The following is a 22,077-nucleotide window of genomic DNA, read 5'->3' on the forward strand; positions in this document are numbered from 1 at the left end:
TCATAGGGCCACTATATTTTTAGGAGTTGACTCAGCACAGCAAGGTAACCTGAGTGTTTGTGTGCACAGGTCAGAGAAAAGTCTGCACAGCTAAAGGAGGCAGAAAGTCGAGCAGGAGGGCAGAGTCATCAGAGGAGAGGTGAGTGGTTTCAGTTAACTCTTGTTAGCACATAAGGAACGTTATCCTTCCCAGCCAGATCCAATGCTACCACATCTTTAAATTTCTATTAATATTATTCCTTTTGGTGCCTTATCCTTCTTTTTGCACCTTCAAGGTTGAAAGCACTTAATTGGAAGTTGCTTTGGATAAAAGCGTCAGCTAATGTAAAAACTAATGTCCTCCTTTTTAGAAATATGTATACCTATGATGAATTAACATTTGGATACCATCTTTTTATGTTAACATTTGCATATGCTCCCTTTTGGTTTGGCCAGTGATGGAGAAAATGTTCCAGAGTCAGTTCCTGTGGTGCGTCCCTCACGGAGGGCCAAGACTGCAGCTCTAGAGAAGACAAAGCTGGACCTCAACCCTCTCATCAACCAGGAGGCCAATGTGTCATAGGAGTCAGGTTAATAGTTCACGCAAAAATGGAAATTAGTTATTTTTAATTGGTACTTGTCTAATAATCCAAAAATACTTTTGTAATGTGGAGCTATTCACTTACTCTTTTATAGTCAAACTTAACATCAGTAAATGTAACCAAACCTCTGACTGAAAGCCCTTACCGTGGGGTCACATTTCCCCTTTTATTTCTGTATGCTTCCCAGTTTAAGATTGTCATTTTAATCATTAAAGTGAAATATGTCAAAGCGTATCGTCTTTTCATTTTCACAAAACCAGATCAGTGGTCTCCAACTGTCAGTATGGACATTAGCTGTGAGCAGTTATACAGAAGTGTTTCTTCAGACATTTGTTGGATTGACAGAGTGGGGAAAATCCAGTATTTCACAAAATAAAAACAAAAAACAAAAGCCTCAGCTAATTGTTTCTAACCCTGTCAGATTAATGTTGTCTAACTTGGCAGTTGTAGCTTTATACCAAAGAAGAGAGCAAAGTAAAACGCTAAATTATCAGATAATGATGAATGTCATCTTTTTCAATACGGCAGGATCTCACTACACGTTGGAAATCATGGGTTTTTATTTTTTTTATTTTATACTCGCTAGTTATTTCAAAAGACTCTTTATTCTGTTAATTACACACACCTCTTTTTGCATCTTTTTTTTTTAACATCTATAAATCCTGTTGCTCGCTGGTTATTTCAAAAGATTCTTTATTGTTTCAATTACAGACACCTCTTTTTGCATCTGTAATGGACAGTATAAAAACATGAAAAAGAAAAAAAAAATATATACAACAGGTTGGTTTAGCACCAGTTTAACAGCGCGCTGATCACAAGACTGGGCCACCCCACAACACTCGTGTTGAAACGGCAACCATAGTGACACACGTACAAGGGTAGTCAGACACATAATACACACTACAGGTTTAGGTTTTGACCCTACAGCCAGACATCTTGGATCTACCTGCCCCTTTTTAACATGATACTGATCCATGGTTAGTGTTAACCGATCATCTCTGTCCTTGTCTATCACACGCCTGATATGCAGCCGGCCAAGCTGAGCCCCCGTGGAGGTGGGCGTCTCTTGCTGCAAAAAAACAACTCTTAACAGTACATTTGTGATAAAAACTATTTAATGCTTTTACAACTAAGATCTCTTTCTTCTGCTTCATGAAGGGAAACTAAGCAAGTTGGGGGGGGGGGAAAGTTTCTATAGCAGTATCCTTTAAAATAACTTTACATGGCTATGGAAACAACTTCCCAGGCCATTGGTACTTGTGTACATCCATTTGTCTGTCAGCAATAAAATATTTACTACATACTGATAAATCATCTGGGTTTGTATTGCACCAAATAGATTCTCTAGTTTTACAGTAAGGGTTGGTAGTGGGACACAGAATGTGCAAAATATAAGGGAGGAATCTGTGTAGTGGGAATAATAATCTCAGATGGGATAGTGCAAGAAGTAGATCCAACACCAACAGAGTATCTGCTTTGGGTAGAAAACAAAAGGTGAATTAAAACAAGACAGCCCACATACCAAATGAATTAGAATCTACTTTCTATAACTGCATAATGTCCGTTCATATACTCATTTAAAACATGTGGGTTGATTGCAGTTTAATGCCAAGACTCGCAAATATAGTTAATACTTTGAAAGAAATAATAAAAATATTTGGTTTAAATACAGGCGGATGGCCAATTACTGTAGTTCAATACACAATTTTGTGGGTGGGACCCATACACAGATAGTGTTCATGGGTAAAAATGGGGCTTGGTTGGTTATATAAGACTCCTTCATTCACACCACTTTTTTGGCTATTGGCTTGCAATACAACAGTGACTGAAGCATTGAAGACAAATATTGCAAACAAGGCTGGGATTGAGAGAATGTCAAGAAATTTCAATATACTTTTGTCAAATCCAGAAAACAAAACAAAAAAATTAGCAATTTGTAATTTAAAAAGTGCCAGAGTAAGGGTGCCTATAAATTTAAATTAATTTGGGCGGGTTTTAGGGCTGTACATTGTTCTGGTTTCAGGTTAAGATTTACAATAAAAGGTTATTGTCTGAAATAAGTGCTGGCTTGGATAACGAGGTATGTTAAGGGGGAGATGGCACTGAATGCATTCACACTTTGCCTTTCCTTCCTGACAGGGCTCACTGTATAAGTACTTATCCCAATAAAACTCTGTTTAATGTAATGATTTGATCTACTATATGCGTTCAGAAAGAAAAAGGCAATAAAAAAAACAAAAAAACCCATTTCTGTACATACATATCCATGGATAGAAATAGTGCAACATCAAGCTTTTGTTAAGTTAGACTGCTACATAATTGCTGAGTGTAAGACTGAACCATAGTGAGATGGTCCGTCCACGTGGTCAGCTCAAATGTCCGAAGGCACCACGTTAAACCACAGTCCCTTTCCCAGGTAGGAGGAGGCTTTATGCTTCATTTAGTTTTCTGAAAGAAAAGAACAAGAGCACAAATAAATTTTGTGGTGATCTGAAATTGAAGTTTAATCAAAGTTGATGTTCCCTAAAAGAAGCAAGGTAGTTACCCAACACAAAGTCGCACCATCTTGGCCCGGTTAGGCCCCTCACTCGCGATTGTCTCAACATCTTTGCTGGTGGTGGTTGTGGTGGTTCAGTAGACACAACCCCGGGACTTTTGTATTTGCCTTTTTGCCTCCCCACTGACATCTCATCCTGCTCATGGACGGATTTAGGTGCAGAACCTGCTAGCTCTCTTGAGGTTGTGCTCATTTTTCTTTCAGTTTTCACAGCTTTAACAACTCCTACCAGTTCTCTCTCCCTTCCTGCAAAGAGGTATGCAGAAGGTGACCCGTCATCCAGTGTCACAGTACACGAGTCCCACTCTTCCTCGGTTGACTCATTGTCTGGAGAGTTGATCTTTCTCAAAAACACCCGACATTCCTTCAGTGTTTCAGGACTCCAGGCTTTACAGCAGAGGTTCTGCTCTTTTCCTACATCCACAGGCTCTTGAGTTTGGTCAACAGAACTCGTAGCAGAACAGTCCTCCAAATGGTCAGATAACTGATCTTTTGCTGATCTGCGTAATGCTTTACGTTTCGGTTGTAGTCCAGCCAGTACATGTTCCTTTGAAAAACTTGTAGCTACTTTCATGTTTTTCTTATTCCTCTGCCTCTTTCGCAACCTCTCTTCCCGGGTTAGGAACCTTGTCCTTGCTCTAAATAGAGTAGTCTGGTAATTGTCGAATGCTCTGCTTCTCCACCATTTGGCTCCTTGATTGAGTCTGCTTGTTGCAAACCTGGGAGTGGAAAGTTGACGCCTAATCTTATGTCTTGATAAAAGTGCCTCATTTCTCTTCCTCAACCTTCTTTGAGCCTGTTGATGTTGCAACGGACTTTTTGGCACAGTTTTAGCAAATTTCTTGATGTGTTTGCGGAGTCGCTCTGCCTGAGGACTGTGGCAAACACTTGTTTTAATGGCAGAACGAGGGAAGTGCATAACTTCGTAAGGATTACGGGAGCTTGCCTTCTTGACAATTGCCAGAGACTGTGTCTCTGTGGTCTGCATGAACCAGGAGCAAAGCTGCGGCATGCTACAGGACCTTGGTTTGTTAAGAGGACAGTCGAACAGCATTCGTACCACAGAGGAATGTTTTGAATTCCTGGTAAAGGAACTATTGCCTTTAGTTTCTATCTTTGAATTGAAGGCAGTTCTTTTTTCTTGGTTCTCCACAGTGTTTGAGACCCAAGTGTCAGAGATAAGTCGTATTCGCCTGGCAAGCTCCTGGTTCATAGTATTTTCCTCAGTTGATGATGCCCACCATCTTAGCGTCTCTTTTGGGGTAAAGATTGGGTCTATAGACACCTCTGCCACTCTGCTCAGGTCTTGAGAGATGTTCTTACTCTCTTGTCCACAGAGCAGTCTTTTCTCCCTTGAAGTCTCTAAACTACTCCTTTGCTCCCCCTGTCTCCTTTCATTGCTAGCCTTGTTCAGCAGAAGTTGTTTGGAGCGCCGTAGCAGGGCATTACTGTGGCTGTATGATCTAGAGGTAGAGGTGGCAACAGCGTGCAGTAAGTGGATCGATGGCTTTCTCACTCTCATTGAATGACGCACTGCTACAGGCTGGTTTGACAGTTTGCCTTTACTTTCACCCTCTGTTTCCACGCCTTCTTCTGTTTGACTGCTTTTGCTTGTTGACTGACGACTGATTGTCCAGGGCTCTTTGGCAGATTTTAATTCTGGTCGGACTACTTTTTTATGAATTAGTGTTTCAGGAGACCGTCTATTATCCTTATTTATCTGAATTTTACGCTGCCTAGGTGACACTGTGGTTACTGTGACTGAAATTCCAGAGATTTTAACTTTTGCAGGTCTACCTGGTTTCCTTGAGGGTGCAGAATCCTCCCTCTTCTGACATTTGATGTTACTGCTAGATTGAGGGGCAGACTCTTTTACAGGACTGACAAAATTTAATTCTTCAGACAATTCTGTTGAGGCTGTTTTGATACTACCTGAACTGGTCTTAGGGTTGTGCATTAAAATGCCCAAGTCACGTTTAAGGCCCACTGCTTGACAAGCATCATGGAACTCTGTTTGCAGCTGGTCAAAGCCCTCAGACACCATTCGTTTGTTTCTCCTAGAACGGCCATAAACTACTGTTATTTTAAGGTTCCTGTTTACATTATCCTTAACGTCAGATTCTACAACAGATTTTCCACTTACGGTTTTTGCCCCCATTACTGAATCCAAAGCCTTCTCCTTGCGGGGTCGACCAATTGGCCTCTTTGCCTTTTGCTCAAGCTGTGGTCCCAGCTTCTTTGGCCGGCCCGGACGCCTTTTTGGAGTGGTTTCTTGAAAAGATATTGAGTCCCCCAATGATTTCTGGCTCTCCACTCCAGCTCCACGCTTATTTGGAGTACCTTCACCTGATCTTCTGGAACCTATTTTAGGTGATGATGAAGCTGACTCGGGTGAAAAAGCAGGCTTGGTTGGTGAAGAGGTGGACTTAGGTGATGATGGAAATTTGGCAGGGGAAGAGGCTGACTTGGGTGATGAAGAAGCTGACTTGTTTGGGGAAGAGGCTGACTTGTTTGGGGAAGAGACTGACTTGGCTGGGGAAGAGGCTGACTTGGGTGATGAAGGGGCTGACTTGTTTGGGGAAGAGGCTGACTTGGCTGGGGAAGAGGCTGACTTGGGTGATGAAGGGGCTGACTTGGGGGATGAAGAGGCTGACTTGGGGGATGAAGTGGGTGACTTGGGGGATGAAGAGGCTGACTTAGGTGATGAAGGGGCTGACTTGGCTGGTGAAGAAGCAGATCTTGCAGGTGAGGTAGCAGACTTTAGTGGTGAAGAAAAAGATTTTACTTGTGAAGTAGCAGACTTAGTTCTCTGGCTTTTGGGTTTCTTAAGTGTCCCTGACCATGAAGACTCTACACACGGGTCAAAGGGTTCCTGTGCACTCGAACCAGAAGATGCTGATTTGAGACTATATCTGACCCCTTCCTTGTCCTTTACTGGTGATACAAACATGAGCTTTATTGGACTAATGTACTGGACTTGGGAGTTAGGAGAGCTCTCAAGACAGCTAGCAGATTTCATGGCAACATCCATATTTGATGGGTTTTGGGGATTTCTTGAAGCGGTCTTTGAGTCCAGTAGTCTTTTTGGAGATGAACGTAGCCTTCCAAAAGGCTTGGCAGCACAGTCGCTGACATTTGTCCTATTGTCAGCGCTCTGTTTTGCAGTACCCGTCTCTTTGTCAGCCAAAGTTTGCAGAAAGACCTGGTTTGTAGAAAGACCTTTTGACTCTGTGTAGAATGGTCCATATTGTTCTTTATGTGTTGATTCAAAGGAAAACGACAATGTGTGCTCAGGTGAGGACCTTGATTCAAGCTTGGTGGCCTCAGAATCTGGATCTCTGGATAAGGCATCTAGGGTGCCAGATGTCAAAACCTTGTGCTTTTGTGTTCCCTGGTTAAAGATGCTTTCAGAGAAACATGCAACGTAGAACCTGGGCTCTGTCACATAGGAGGAGAACCGCTGTGGAGGTACTATATTTCTCCTAGATCTCCTTGCATCCTTAGAATGGTGTGGTTGACATTTCTGCCTATCTATTATAGGACTATAGCAATCTTTACCTGGTCTATTGTCAGAGCTTTGACCCAATGGTGCTTCTTCCAGGTTCCTATCACTTCCAGCACCACTACCAATGCCATCTTCTTTACTGGGACTGCTACACCGTTTTTCTGAGGTTGCAGTCAATGTCATCACCTGTGTTTGTACACTGTTACACTTTGAGCCTTGTTTGCCATACTTGCTCTGCAGCTCAGGGGTCGGTATTTGAGTGCTTTCAAGTGTAAGATCCTTTTCCTCGCTGGATATTTCCCTTTCCTTCTCCTCTGCTTTGATGATCTGAACTTCTTCTGTTACTATAACGGCCTGTATTTCCTCTTTTACGTCATACCTGTTACTTTCTGCTGTGAGAATGTTCAGTGGTCCCTCCCTTACTCTGTGATTCTCTACAGGGTCAACACCTACCGCCATTTCTCTTTTAGACTCCTCTTTAACTAGGTTTGAATCTGATGAAGTGGGTAATGTAGAAACAGTAATATTTCTATCTTTCAATCTTGCCCTCTTTGCTAGTGGTACCTTTTTCCTACTGAAGGACTGGTCAAACATGGCAAGCTCCCGTTTAATTTGTAAGGTTTGCCTTCTGGTTGAAGCATCATCAGCAGGTGTTGCTATAGCAGTAAGGACTTCTTGGCGACGTCGGGAGCGGGTATTAGGTGACTTGGGCTCTTTGCTATCTTGGCGATTGAACAGCTCACTGAGATTGTAGTCGCTAGCACTGCCTGTGTGAAGCACTGTGGTGATGATTTCAGTCAAATGGGCATCAGCCTGAAAGTGCAGGTTCTGACTGGTTGAGGGACACTGTGGCTGCTCCTTTTCAGAGACATTAACAGCTGTGGCAACCAGAGGTGGGTCCTTCTCTATAGGTCTTATTGTCTCCAGTTTCTCGCTGAAGCGATTCACAACATCTTGCAATGATGTCCCACTTGGGTGCCGCTCAGCCTGACTACTTCTTAGGGTCCTACATTTTTGCTCCACTTCTGTAGTTGAATCCACATCTGCTTCATGGTGGCTTGCCTTCACAAGACCATCTTTCACCATTCGGTCAGCTCCCACCTCTTGTTTATGGTGAAGGAGGGAGGGTGGCTTTTCATCAGTTTTCTTATTGATGTCCGAGGGTATAGGGGACAGAGGAGGAGGAGAGGGGCTCTGCTCTCTAGTTAGTACAGGACAAGGAGGATCCCCATCTCCAACCCCTCTTTCTTTTGTATTCCTAACCTGTGTCAGACAGGCATGGTTTAGATAACAGGGACAAGAGTGGGGGTTGTGTTGGTTATAGCAGATGGATGGGGAAGGGCATAAACTAGAGGAGGGAGGGCATCGTGAAGGGGATTTGGATAATGAAGGAGAGGATGCAAATGCACACACTATGTTGTTGACACGACCTACAGCAAGCTTTTGGCAGGAAATGCAGTGCAGCCTCTTGGGACACATAACAGTGTAGGTTTCCATCCTGCACCTCTGCACACAGCAGTAGCTTGAGCCCAGAGGAGTGTCACTTTTACAGTCTGTCAAAGGATAGTGACGGATGCTACAATTGGATTTGGGATCTCCTGGATGATACACTGTGCTACCATGACCTTGATGATCACAACTCATTAAAGGGTAGTATGGACTGTTGCTGGCTTTACATTCACTAAATGAGACTGCATTAGAGATATCCTGTGGGTTTACGCCACAATGATCGCAATGAGATTCAGTTTGATCTACAGGTCTGTGATTTAGGAACAACAATTTTTCCTGGCGTGCCAGCTTCAGAATCTGGTACAGTAAGGAATGGTGTGCTGGGCAGAGTGAGTTGAGAACAGCACCCAATGGAGAACTCTGGCGACACTTAGTCCCTCGCTGTCCCAGATCCCCCGATTCTTCCATAAATGACAGCAGCAGGGAGCTAGAGGCAAAAATAAAAATTGGAGTTTTACTTATAGCTGAGTCCATCTTAAAATACCTACTCACACAAACTACCACGTCTGATTATGTTTTAAGCAACACTATTATGAACATTGTATTGTATAACTCAGTCACGGTATCGTATATGATTTCCACCTTATCCGCATGTATATAGTCTATAAACCTCCAGCCTGTGTAATCAGGCAGTCATTTTTGGATTTTAGCAGCAGAGCCAAATTTTTATTTTATCAGGCAAGTCATTAAGAATAGGTTCTTACAATGGCGACCTGACAAAAAGACATGGCGCTGGAAGACAGCTATTCACAGCACTCCAAATATCTTCATGCACACAAGTAAACAATTATTAGCCTTCCATCAATTCATTTTCCATGTTTTTATTATTGCTGTATTGTAAGAGTTGTTTGTAGCCATTTGCAGCCCACTGCATCGTCTGGATTTGCTAACATCATTAGAATAACATCTTCATTAAAATTCACGCTAGACAAAATACTTAGATATTGGGAATGCCTTTTGCCACATTCACAGACTACTATTTTATCATGTTGGCATTGCCAGGTTTTGCCAAATCAGCATGAAAAAGCAGTTCCTAAAAACAATAACAAAAAAGTTCCTATTAAACTGTTATCCTGCTAGACCCTGAATAAAACAATTTTGTTCGTAATTATGACAGGCAAATGATTAGAGAAGTGTTTTATTGATGAGTTGCTGAAGGCAAACAATAACATTCTGCTAAAAGCAGAAGGAACGATTGTAGAACGCTTAAACCAAAATGTTTTTTAACAGCACTTCCACCAACAAACCTAACAGCTCAAAAAAAAAAAACATGGTATTGTTCAAATGAACAGTTAAATCAGGTCATGTGAGTTATTTATTTCACTATAAAACAGTACTTTATTTTAATATTAACTTTGCTTAAGAGTTTTGAAAATGGATAGAATTTCTAGCCCTTCTCAGGGTTCAACTGGACTCTATGCAGTAGAAGTGTTACATTCTGTAGTGTTGTTTATAGTGTTCGTTTAAATATTTTTTTTTGTAAATCACTTAAATAATTTCATTTTAACGTAAGCACTAAACAACCACAATAGTCAAGGATGTCATTGTAGGTCTAAATAAATTATATGGGCAAACATTTAAAAGCGTTCATGCACACACATTTCACATTGCATCAAAGTGCTCGATTACAAATTAAGAACTACAACAACCAAACTAATAACATTCTGAAGTACAATCAATAAATAATTATGCAGCAACAACACAAACTGTTTCTACAATAAAAAAGCTTCTTATAAATCATAGTGCAATAATGTATGCATAAATAGCAGATTTCTGTTAAGTCATTTCAAAGATTTGCCAGCAGTTCACAAACAAAAGCCTTAAGCTTGAAGTATTCTAGAATATACTGCAATTCAACTTATGCAATGAAATATTTTTTCTATTTCTTAAGAGGTGTTTAGGCATGTTCACAAACTGGTTCTTTGATATAAATAGCAGATAATTCCCAGAGTAAAAACATCATGCTGCACTATGCTGTGGCCCCAGACACAGGCACTGTGTACTGATAAGAGAGGAGACATTCAGGAGTGGAGACATCAGTAAATTTGTATAATTTCCAAAGTTACAAAGGTTGAAATGCCAAACAATCTAACCAAACGAGGCTTTACATTTTTTTTTTTTACAATTAGCCTTAAAATTACAAACAGATAAAAATAACCAACAAGGACAAATACACCAAGAATCTCTGACTTCAGGTGCAAGTTAACAACATGGCAGATATTCTGAAAAGAAATCTTTCACAACTAAACAGCTGACTGACTGTATAATAACTTACTAAAAGAAGTTTAAGTGTTGTTGACGGCAATACATTTACACCTATTTGTTGTTCCTTGAGAGACAACCAGCTCACAAGTGTTCCTTAGCTAATACCCCAGCAGTATCATGGCACAGAGGCCTTGATGTGAAAACCGATACTATAGGCAGATAAAGTTCAGAGGTATATGTGGCAACAAGGTTAGTAAGAGTGAGAGAGAGAGAGCGCAAGAGAGAGAAAGAAAGAAAGACAGACAGGCAGGCAGGCAGGCAGGCAGGTTGACATCACAGCAAAACAAATTGAAGCAGCTTTGTGTGGGTAACCCTGAACTGCTGCTTTGGTAGTAGCACTGTTAATGGAAATAGGCCCATCTCAGAGGCAACATTTAGCATTTCCCCAGACACAAACAAAGAAACCTCTAAGCCTTGCACTGAATCAAGTCAAACCAAAAACTACTGTAAACTCCAGTAGCAATCACAATCAACCATCAATAACATTTAGCCCCATCCATGCACTAAATCCTAACCTGTCATATAGGCTTCAGACCTTACAATGCATGTCATCTTGGAATTAGTTAAAATAGGCTTCTTTGTTGTAGCTACGCCTCTTTGTGCCAGGGAAAAGTAAAGATTTAAGCAGCAGTCATGTATGAGGTTTACAGTAATACAGCTAAAGTAGCAGAATTAGTAAATATCTGTAATAATAAAAACATATTTTACAAACAGTACACATATGAAATAACGTACATTTCCCAAGCTTATCAGTGCACACTTTAAAACATGCTGCGGAGATGCATTCCAACTACACTCAATACAATGTTCAGACTAGCTTGCACAAATAAAGATGAGAACTATGTGGACACAAAATCGCTTTCTTAAGCTAATCTCTTCAACAAAAACTCATAGTAAAGACGTAGCCACCACAGCAGTTTATACTGTACAATCTCCCTGTTTGTAGAGGTGTCTAAATAGCAATGAGTTTTAAATCAGTTAAAATGGCTCTAAGTCACTTCAGTAGCCTAGGTAAAATACCCAGAGAGAGTAAGAAAACTGCAAATGACAATCATCAACGCTCCTTTAAGGAGCTTTATCAATTGAATCAAACCTGAATAACCTAACAGCTAGCAAACATGAGAGTCACACTTTATTTCTTAGTTTTAAGAGGTCTCATACTTAATCCTGGGCATCTAGTGGGTACCAATCAAAGTCAGGTTTTCTTTTTGAAAACAACCAAATTATATAGACATGAAAACAAAGTTAAGAACATTCTGAAGGTTATTTTTGTATCCTGTTATTACCAACAAATCCCCTTAAGAGACCAAAACCAACAACTGATTTATCCTTAAAAGTATGTGTGTTGTAGCCACAGACTGATACAGGGTAGACCTCTGTGCCATAGAACTCCATTGTCATCCAAAAATTATTGTATGTACAATCTACTGCACGCCTGCAAAACAGAGGCACAAGAATACTTTCAATTTAAAAAGTAGTGGAAAAAAGCACAAACGTTTCAGTCATACCTGATAAAAGTTTAAGACAAAAACTACACTTTTTTAACACCTTTTGTGCAGATTTGTAACCTCAAAATAAACAGTCAAAAAAACACATGGCCCCTGAGAATTTCAATATATCAGGCTTTGGCCACACAGACAATACATGTTGGTAGGATGAAAGTCTGTTTTGGTCTTCTGTGGGATTTGTACATAATCCTAAACAGATAATAAGCCACAAAACATTTCCTTTAAGATATTTTAGGTTTAGTGATAAAAAAATTAAGCTATGAGGTGTTTGTTGAGTTTCGCAGTTTCGCCACTGTAAACAAAAGCTGCAATGAGCACCACTGCCACCTAAAAAAATGCTGTACCCTGTAGCTGCTTTAAGGAAGCCCAGAAATAAGCAAGAGAAATACAGCTAAAAGTATGATTATCACATTACAGACACATAGTTAAAAGACCTGAATATCAATATCCATATGTTTTGTAAAGGCATGTGTTGTGTTTAAACAAGTGTCTCCAGAAAACATGTATCTTGTCAGAGGTGATGAGTTCAAGTTTTGAGGAGTTCTAGAGGCGTTTTGTTGTCTAGAACATCTTTGCACCAGCAGCTGAGGAAAGAGTCCCTGAGTTAGCAGAACCGGTCATGGTACCAGAACAAGACGAGTTAGAATTGGATGAACAAAAGTTGGCAGATTTCTTCTTGGGTGGGTTCTTCAGAGTTCCAGTACGCTCTTTGACTTTGTATTCCAGTGTGCTGTGGGGCACCCCATAAACCCCCTGGGCCTTGGACACACTCATGCGCCCTGCCATCACCATAGTGATGGCCTCCTCCAACAGTTCGTGGTCATACTGGCGGTATCTCCCACGTTTCTTTCTTGGTTGCTTGTCTTTATCCCGGCCACCGTCTTCTGAATCATCCAGTGAGGAACCACGTGTTCCCAGGCGATGAGGTGACTGGTTGGCACTGCCTGGACAGCCATGTTGTAAGAAAGGCGGTCTGAGTTTGAAGAGAGACGAAGGTCTCCCAGTAGCTGTCGACGAACTGGCGGCACCTTCCATTGATGAGGTACGTTGAAGTAGGTTTTCAGCCATGTTGCCATTCTCAGCTGGGATCGACCTGTTATGGTCAGACATAGAACGGACCTGAGGAATACGCAGGGACGTGAGTGGCTCCAGACTGGAAGTGGGGCTTGGTGGGGGCTGGAGAGCATCCCTGAGCTGGAAAAAAGAGTGGGGGAGGGTTTTCTGTGGACCACCTGGCTGATAAATGGTAGGAGAGCTCGAAGGGAAATTCAAGTCTTCGTTCTCGTCTGCAGCACCTCCAATTTCTGCCCTCTCTGCCCACGCCGCCACCTTCTGCAGAACAAGACGGGCTTCACCACCCAACATTGATGACATCACATTGTATGATGTGACTTCATCCCTGATTCCTGGTGCAAGTTGATGCAGCATCCCCTGCCTTCCCTCAGCCCAGCCGTCCAGACCTTGTTGCAGGGTGTGAATGGGAATTCCATAAAGCAATGCGGCCCGCTGCTCCTGCAGCCTCCCTGAACGTATATCCTTCAAGGCCTTGGACAGCAACCCCTCAGAAAGCTCCAAGCTCCTCTCAATGTACTCCTCCTTCCGCCTGCGCTGCCTCCTAGGGATGGGAGGACCAAACAGCAGGGTCAGGATGGAGGGTGTTTGATTTTGGCATAGGGGACAGGGGGGGTGGGGGTGGGAGGGGGTCAGAACGAGGGGTCCACTCCTTTATGCCTTGTGTTGGTAACATCACTGTGACTGTTATGTTTCATGTCTGTCTGTTCTCACACACTGCTGCTGTGTGTATGTGTGTCTCTCACACACACACACACACACACACACACACACACGCACACACACACACACGCACACACACGCACACACGCAAGCACACGCACACACATATTCTTTGTGTGTGGCAAAGCCTCTTCACGTCCAGGTGGGACAGTCTGTGAATGGCTGTGGTTACTTTGGAGCTCACACACAACCCTTGTAGTTTTGTGATATCCTTCAGTGAGAGTCTTACATGCTCGAAGGTTGAATAATCAAACTCATAACTGGATCAGTAAAAAAGGAGGTAAAATCGTTATGAGGTACTGCAATGTTCTCCTTATTGTACAATCCTGAGCTGCTGGCAAATGTTATAATACGGTGCCATTGCTGTGACGTTACCGCTCAAGAGATAAAAGAGTCAACCCCAAAGAACCAAAACACCAAACACAAGCTAGCGCTTCATAATGACCAACAATGAACTGACCTGACGCACTGCCAGACTAAGACGTGTGCATATCACTCAGGCCAGACGTGTTAAGTAGCTCACCTAAATTAAGCAGTGCCGATAAAAACGACAGTAACACAACACAGTATTGATGCTACCCTTCCAATCTTAGCCATGCTATACACCTAAAAGAAAATGCAGTAAACTGCTGAACTCAGTTATAATTGGGGATTTACTCACATGCAAAGTAATGTTTTAGAAAAACTTGGTTTGGACAAAAAGGCCTAGGTCATGTAAATGAATTATTGTATTGAAGAAGAACCCTCAGTTTTAACTAATTGTAATGATTGTGCATTTTGCCGCGAGGCCAAATACCACTAACATTTGTAGGCAGAGGCAATCCAAGAAAAAGAAAAAAACTCTTACCCTGAGGCCTTGTAATTAGATGATGAAGTTGCTGAGCAGGCCGAGGTCCTGTTGGAGAGGTCGAGCACGCCATCTGTTACAAGAATAATTCATTTGAACTGGTTAGAGTTTGAGTTCCAGTGGTTTGGTACCTTCAGTGGGCATCAATGTAGCAGTCTGAAAACTTTGGAAGCTGGAAACATTGATTTATTGACTTAAAATTCAGTTTGAGGCCCTCCCTACCTGGGTCACTTTGACTCTCTTTATCCTCCCCAGTTCGGCTCACTGTGAGGTCCAGAGGGGCATCTGATGTTTCTGACAATGGTGATGAGGTCTTTGTTGTAACACCATTTGTACTACTGTGGAGTAGGCACTTGGACGCGTACTCCAAGGCAAACTGATGTATCATCTTCTTCATTAGCTCCTGGGCAACCCGAGGGATGTTGGAATCACAGCCTGGAGACACATCTAATAAAGACGTCACAGGTGCAACAGAAGTTAGAAGAAGACTGGACTTGACTTAACAAGCAGATTTCTAATGTTATGGTATGCTATAATGATCCACTGGCAAAGATTTTTCCATGATAAACTGTTAAACACAAGGTGTGGATTATCCAGAGGAATAAGACATTGTGTGTAAAAAAAAAAGATGAATCAAACGTGTTTACACAAATGAAATTCAATTTGCCAGGTATTAGTGTGGCAGCAGAAACATCAGAGAAGGATATCTGAAACCTCATCACATAAAACTGAAACTATCTGCATAGCAAAATGGGATGGTATAGGAATGTTACAGACAACTAATTTGTCTGACGTTTAAACAGAAATTTAAATTAAGACTAGTCCACTAGTCTAATGGCGTTTTTCCACTGCATGGTACCTACTCGACTTTTTGGTTTTCCATTACGAAAAAAAATCCCTGGTACCTGCTAACAAGTACTTTTTTAGTACCACCTCAGTCGAGGCTCCAAGCGAGCTGAGGCGATACCAAAAGGTGCCGTGAAAACCTGCTGACTACCGATTGGTCGGGGAGAATCGTCACTAATCACCGCATCATCATCGGAACCTCTATCCGCACCGGAATGATGCCATAAGTGAAACAGTATTTCTGGAGCTGACTAGCAAGGATAGCAATGTTTCATTAACTATTTGTTCACATCTCTAGTAGCAAGTCCTTATGCCAGAATACCAACGACATCTGGAGCCTTTCAAAGCAGACAAGTCAAAGTGTTTCAATTCATGCTGATTTAGAGTTTTTTTATTGTTCCTGCCAATTCTTCTATTTAGATAGCAACTGAATAACTTCAAGGCAAAAGCTGATAGCTGTGCGCCTTTGACAGGAGCTCTAGTGCATCGTAAGTTAACACATTTTAACCCATTCTCCACAAGGCAGAAAAAGACATCTGACTCACCTTTCTTGTTAAACACAGCTTGGAGGAACCTGTGCGCTGATTGGCTGCTCACAGAGAGGGTTGGAGCGTGACAGGGAGAGTAGTCAGAGGGGGAAGAGAGGGGCGACGTGGCTGCAGGTACTTGATCCTACAAAAAGAAAATAGAAGATACTTTACTGACTGTTTTTTATTATCATCAGTATAGTAAATACTACTATGACAATCTATATCTTACATTAAAACAATTATAGCAGTAAACAGCTAAGGATAGCTTAAATGTGCTTGTTTAAAGGCAAAATACAAACACTATTTGTGGATTATTTTGACTAGAAAAATCCTTACACTGCTGAGTTTGTCCAGTGGGAGGCTGCAGAATGAACATTGAGAGCAACTTGTTTCTGGAGACCAGTCATCCACTTCTTCAGGTTCACAGTCTGATAGCCACAACAACACATAATCATGCAATAATAAACACAGGTACATTAAGTATCAAACAGTCCCCTACTGTAGTCACAATACAGGAATGGTTTCCACATGTCATCATACCAATGTTATGCCATAAGATCACTTTACATATTGCTGGCAAAATTCTTTTATATTATGGTCTGAGTCTACATTCTCATATCATTTAACCCTAATATGACCATATGTACCGTGAGACAACAGACACGCTTCAGGCAAGATTTTGCTGGACGATTTACAGCAGGTACCACTTACTACAGCTCTCACAGTCAAGAAAATCCTCTAGACACATCATAAACTCTGAGTGTGAGTGAACAAAACTGTGCTGGATTGTTTGGTTCTTTTACTATATGACTTTCCTAATGTCAACCATTCTTAATATCTCTGGTTGTAGTCAATGATTGTGGGAAATGTTGCAAATCAAAGAGCAGAACTACGTTATGAAAATATTGGATTGGTGGTAGAGTGGTTATATCTTTCTATAAATAGTTTCTCAATTAAATTTACAGAAAATGTATTAGGATAGTATGTCCATATATTGATTGAATTATAAAGATATGTACACAATGATGAATAAATATTGTATCTATATTGCCCACCTAGCTGCCATCAATAAATGCTATTAAAATCTCACGAGGCAAACTTTGGCCAATATTTATAAAACATGACTAGATCAGTATTCTTCAAATTCAACAATCAGAAAATAAACAAATTAAATAAATGTCACTCAAACATTGTGTTTCAAGTTTCCATCAGGATATTCCTCATAGCTGCCAGGTTTCTATTACACATCATCTGGTTATGTTCCTGTCTAGCCTCACTCAAACTCCAGATGGCACTGCTGATTGCATTGAGACAACAGCTTGTGTTAAGCAAGCTTTGTCTTTTGGCTGCTAGTGCTACTGGCCTGTGATAGCAAGCTGCAAGCTAATGGAGATAGTAGATCTAAAGAGTAGTGAATATTTAAGGTGTATATCTACCCCTGTCAGATGTAACTGACAAAGTGAAAATGAACAGATACACTATATTTCAAAGCAGACTTGATAGGAATCAAATTAGCGATGATTTGATTTGCAATTAATTTCAGATTTTACATTACAATTAACCTACATTATTTTTTATGCGTTTTGACTGAGTGCCTAATAAAAGAGTAGAAAAAATCTGATTTTTGTTATGGCTATAAGTAGTAACAAGAAATATGATTATGACAACTATTAGGGACCAAATTATCCCAAATAATGTTAATGCCACAGTGGGCAATCACATAAAGGCCAACATATTGGGCTGTCCCCCACAGATGTGTTTTCACTATGGTCAGTTGCATCCAATCTAAATTAATCAATGCTATGTAGGCTTATGCCCTTGCAGATACAAAAAAAATAGTAATTTATAATCTTTAAACCAGGAGCAAACAAGGACCAGTGTTCAATGTACTGGCAGTGTTGTTTTTTTACTAGGGTTTAGGTTTAATACCATGCTTCCTTTGGCTATTTGTTCAGAGAAGACTATAGACATGTCTGTTTTCATTGTTTTTGTTTGTTTTATTGTGAACTTGAATTTCTGTGAAGAAGAGAAACTAGACGACTAGACATTTTAAGGGAAAAAAATGTGCTTGGATCTGAGTGCTACAGAAGATTGAGAAGTCAGAAGGTATTAAGACACAGACAAACGACAAAATAGGCCTCTGATTACACAAAGTGATCACAACTTGTACACACAAAAACCCACCATCAAATAAATCGAGGTCCCTCAGCAGCAGCGGGCCATAGATTCCCTCCAGAATGCTTTCAAACCCTACAAGACAAAGTAAACATAAACAATCCTTCAGAGCTGATTTGAACAAGATATGCATGATCAAAGTAATGTTTGACATTTTGGTGATGTAGGGTCTACCCATTTTTATGCTTGTTACAAAACTACAACACCGATTCTGTGAAAACAGATTGTGACAACAAAATGCCCTGCTATAGCCAGCTGTCACCAACACCAGCAATGTTTAATGCAGTCCATATAATCACTTTGCAAACAACACAAGTAATAAATATGATCGTGAGATGCAGTGATATGAATACTTAAATTCGTGTTTTTTTTGCATTCTGAGTTTAATGTCACTGTAACGTTACTTAAAAGCTACAAATCAGAGGAAACACTGCTTCTTCGAGTGTGCTAACGTTAGCCTAAGTTTCCCGGCTTCTGTAGCAAAAAAAACTGTGTTCAAAATAGCATCGGTGCGAGGAAAACCGTTACCCGAGACCTCTTAACTGTATGCTTTACTCATATTGCACTGACATTAGCAGCCCAAACGTAGCAACAATCCCCTCCCCCAAAAACAATAAACAGCAATATGTTAGCATAGCATGTTAGCAGGGCATTAGCATAGTTAAGATAGATGTCAATAAACAAATTTAGCAAACGCTGCAATCAGTTACCTACTTAACATATGATACGCATTAATGCTACATGAACAATGTCGTCTCAGTCCTATAACGCAATCGGATAGAGCTACCACCGGCGAGTAGCAAGCTAGCTCAGAGGGACAAAGAAAATGAGCCAACTCGAAGGGCTAGCCAGCTGGTAAATATTAGCTAGCCTGCCAGTTTAATTTAACCGCTAACACTGGCCACCTATGGTTACAGGCTAATGGCTAGCTATTAGTTTGCTAGCGTTAGCTAGCAATCTTACATAGCTAGGGGGAGAGATCCCTCAGCTATCGGGCGAAATCATTTTGAAACTCGTTGATTTTCTTTGACAAAATATGAGGCTGCAAGTCGTCGGATCATACCAACGCAGTGTATCAGTTTGTGTCGCCAAGAATCAAGTTCCCGCCGAAACCCTTTCCTTTCGGCCGTGCAATTGGGGCACCGCACGGTCGCCATTGTGCGTCCTTCCCCCCTCTCTCTCCCTCTGTCTGAACGACAGGAAGAAGCGGCTGAACGGTTCACCGCCGCAGCACTAAGCTGTCACACTCTCAGCCCACCGCTAGAGGGACATTTGTTGATTATGAAACATTTGTGCCCTGAATTTGGTCTCACAGATAAAACTGATTTGCTGTTAAAAGCCTCCCCAAATGCATAATTGCGGGCTATAGATATAGTTATATATAGATATATATAATATAGTTTTATAAAGGTCCCATATCCTAATGTCAATGACTTTACAATGAGGATGTGGATTATAATCTCCTGTTGGTCACCCGTGGGACCTGCAGTCACATGTAAACACCCCATTGGCTGCTATCTGTGTGTGTGTGTGTGTGTATATATATCAGAATCAGAATCAGAAATACTTTATTATATATATATATATACCCACAGACACACACATATATATATATATATATATATATATATGTTTAAAGAATACTTTTACTGTTTAAATATTATTTATGTAAGTGTATTTCTTTCAATGTCCTTGATGAAAGCCATAGCCATACAGTTGCTAATTATTAGCTGTATGGTTTTTGATGTAGTTTAAGGAAAACATATGGACAGTATAGCCTCAACTTGTCTGATTTATTTATCTTGTGAAGTCATTATGAATCCAAACCAAAGTTTGGGGAATTTACAATACCACAGCCTGGTACATAGCCTACTCTCTTAAGTGCATACTCTCAAAATGTTTGCTGAATACTAAGAAATTATATTGTATAATACAGTGCTGTTTGTAGTGGTGGTCTCCTTGTGAGTGTTAATGTTACACTGGTAAACTGAAGGTTACATTATTAAAATGCATATTAAGATTTACCAGACCTCATATATCCCTGGGTTTTACAGAATAAAGGTTTTATATACAGATTTAGCGAGCTCATGATAAACAGTTTATTAAAATCATCTGGGGCACGAATGTAGAATAAAACCAAACTGACTGTTCTCACTCGCAGGTTCGGGCTTTTTCCTGGGGAACTGCCCTGATTGGCTCAGCTGCCCCTCTGGTGAAAGAGCCTAGCTAAATAAACTTCTCTTTCTTCCTTTTTGCTGTGATGGATGCATTATTACGATAATACGGCCATCGTTAAAGTTAAATGAAATAAATAAAATTGCTATATCATCCAATCTTGCCCTCTATTTTTTGTTATGTATATATATTTTTTAAACTTTTTTATTAAAGCGATTTATTTTACACATACATTACACAAATTGCATTCTTCATATCACTATGCATCTTGCACTACATTTGCACTCTAAAGCGTAGAGCTCCTAACGTTCTCTAGAAGTTGCAACGTCAGGGGAACGTTCTCCTAACGTTCTCTGAAGGTTGCAACGTTAGCGGAACGTTAGGGGAACGTTCTGAGAACATTTGCTGTAACCAAAACCTAACGTTCCCAGAACGTTAAGGAAACTTTCCGAGCCAACCAAAACACAACCAACACACAACCAAACCTGACCTTCAGGGAATGTTCCCGCAACCAAAAAGGAACGTTCCCAGAACGTTCTGGGAACCAAAAATTATTAGCTGGGCAGCGATGCCTTCTGCCCATAGTCACGTGATTTTGTATATTCTCACACATGATAGCACCGCACATGAAAGCTGGAAAGCCAAGCCCTCCTGCATTCACGTGAGTTTTTAAAGTTATGGAGATTATGACAAATGACAAATCCAGCTCCAACTTCCGCTTGTAGCCTACCGTTTGCATCACGTTGCGCAGCATTGCCTTATGTTAAGGTAAAATGATCAACCGTTATCAACCGAAGCTAACACCTATGCAGGCTAACAAATGTAGCTACGTTACGCCCGTTACATGCGTGTGTGTTCTGTAGAGAAGAGAGGCTCAGATGAGATGGTCTGCAGACAATGGGCTCTTCAATCATGCTCAATTATACGTTGTTTACAATCAATATGTGACGTGATTTTTCAACCAACAATCAGATAGTGATTAGTGAAAGTGAAAGAAAGCATTTCTTATTAGACTCAAGTACCATTTAGAAAAACATGTACAATTAAAAAGTACAGATACAAATGAAAGAAGACAGCAATACCAGTAATCCCATGAGGGTGACTGTATCGCCAGCATGTTTGATTGTATAGACAACATGCATAGACAGTTAAAGAAATGCGGTACTGCCTATACATGTCATTATCATCTGACAGATCCGTTAAGATGGGACTCAAGTACTTAATTTTACAACAAGCAGTTAGCACTTGCCCCGACAAGATAGAAAAATAAGGTCTGTATCCCCTTTCACTCTACAGATCTTGATCAAACTCTTTTTGGTAATATATTTCACATCAAATTGAACACCATAGTCGGAATATATGTTTAACAACTCCTGAAACCCCGCACTGCACTAGGAGAGACAACAGCCAAATCATCAGCATTCATAAGATGGTTCACCAGCATGTTACTAATCATACATTTTGTTACACTCTCTTAGCTGGTCTGACAGGTCATCCATAAACAATACTAAAGAGATCCAGTGATAGTATCCCCCCTCTGACAGACTCCATTACCAACACCAAAAGGAGTAGAGAATGAATTCCCCCATTATTATTGTTATTGGTTTTTTTTGGGCTTTTCTGCTTTTAATTTTTCATAGAACAGTTAGGTGAGAAAAGGGACGAAAGAGGGGTAAGACATGCAGGAAATCGTCACAGGTCGGACTCAAACCCTGGACCTTTGCGTTGAGGCATAAACCTCAAAGTACATGCATACACGCCTTCTCTACCACTGACCCAACCTGG

The 22,077-nt window shown here is 40.8% G+C and overlaps 2 protein-coding genes and 1 long non-coding RNA gene across 7 annotated transcripts in view; 2 read left to right on the forward strand and 1 right to left on the reverse strand.

Annotated features, from left to right (window-relative positions):
- The window catches only part of ncapg (non-SMC condensin I complex, subunit G), a 13,372-nt gene extending 12,562 nt beyond the window's left edge, over positions 1 to 810 (forward strand). For 3 of the 4 annotated variants that reach the window (XM_032532658.1, XM_032532671.1, XM_032532670.1), the window contains exons 21-22: positions 70 to 139; positions 436 to 810. In XM_032532658.1, coding sequence (XP_032388549.1) covers positions 70 to 139; positions 436 to 562 — 197 coding nt within the window. In that variant the 3' untranslated portion in view covers positions 563 to 810. The remainder of the gene's footprint in view (positions 1 to 69; positions 140 to 435) is intronic. The other variant, XR_004334525.1, reaches the window with a different exon arrangement.
- Positions 811 to 1,257: 447 nt separating this feature from the next.
- lcorl (ligand dependent nuclear receptor corepressor-like) lies at positions 1,258 to 19,421 on the reverse strand. 2 transcript variants are annotated; one of them, XM_032532632.1, is made up of 8 exons: positions 19,181 to 19,421; positions 18,127 to 18,192; positions 16,279 to 16,370; positions 15,958 to 16,084; positions 14,789 to 15,013; positions 14,567 to 14,639; positions 3,127 to 8,579; positions 1,258 to 3,029 (listed from the first exon to the last, which is right to left on the reverse strand). In XM_032532632.1, exons 1-8 carry the CDS (start codon positions 19,272 to 19,274, stop codon positions 3,022 to 3,024), a joined length of 6,138 nt encoding a protein of 2,045 aa, XP_032388523.1. In that variant the 5' UTR covers positions 19,275 to 19,421; the 3' UTR covers positions 1,258 to 3,021. The 2 variants fall into 2 exon arrangements, with proteins under 2 accessions (XP_032388523.1, XP_032388533.1); XM_032532642.1 differs by lacking the exons at positions 1,258 to 3,029; positions 3,127 to 8,579 and adding an exon at positions 9,275 to 13,540 and having other exon boundaries at positions 19,181 to 19,397.
- Positions 14,479 to 22,077, forward strand: part of LOC116699873 (uncharacterized) — an 18,702-nt gene continuing 11,103 nt past the window's right edge. Inside the window, exon 1 of the long non-coding RNA XR_004334537.1 lies at positions 14,479 to 14,489. This is a non-coding gene — a long non-coding RNA (uncharacterized LOC116699873). The remainder of the gene's footprint in view (positions 14,490 to 22,077) is intronic.

The sequence above is a fragment of the Etheostoma spectabile genome, chromosome 2, assembly GCF_008692095.1.
Source record: "Etheostoma spectabile isolate EspeVRDwgs_2016 chromosome 2, UIUC_Espe_1.0, whole genome shotgun sequence".
NCBI classification, from domain to species: domain Eukaryota; kingdom Metazoa; phylum Chordata; class Actinopteri; order Perciformes; family Percidae; genus Etheostoma; species Etheostoma spectabile.

What these genes read in the sequence shown, in the direction of transcription:
- lcorl (XM_032532632.1), bottom strand. Translation starts at nt 19,274, where the DNA reads ATGGCGACCGTGCGGTGCCCCAATTGCACGGCCGAAAGGAAAGGGTTT. An exon ending in CACTGGACAAACTCAGCAGT is followed by an intron (nt 16,085 to 16,278) that starts GTAAGGATTTTT and finishes TTCTTTTTGTAG; the next exon opens with GATCAAGTACCTGCAGCCAC. An exon ending in TCTAATTACAAGGCCTCAGG is followed by an intron (nt 8,580 to 14,566) that starts GTAAGAGTTTTT and finishes TTTTGCCTCTAG; the next exon opens with CTCCCTGCTGCTGTCATTTA.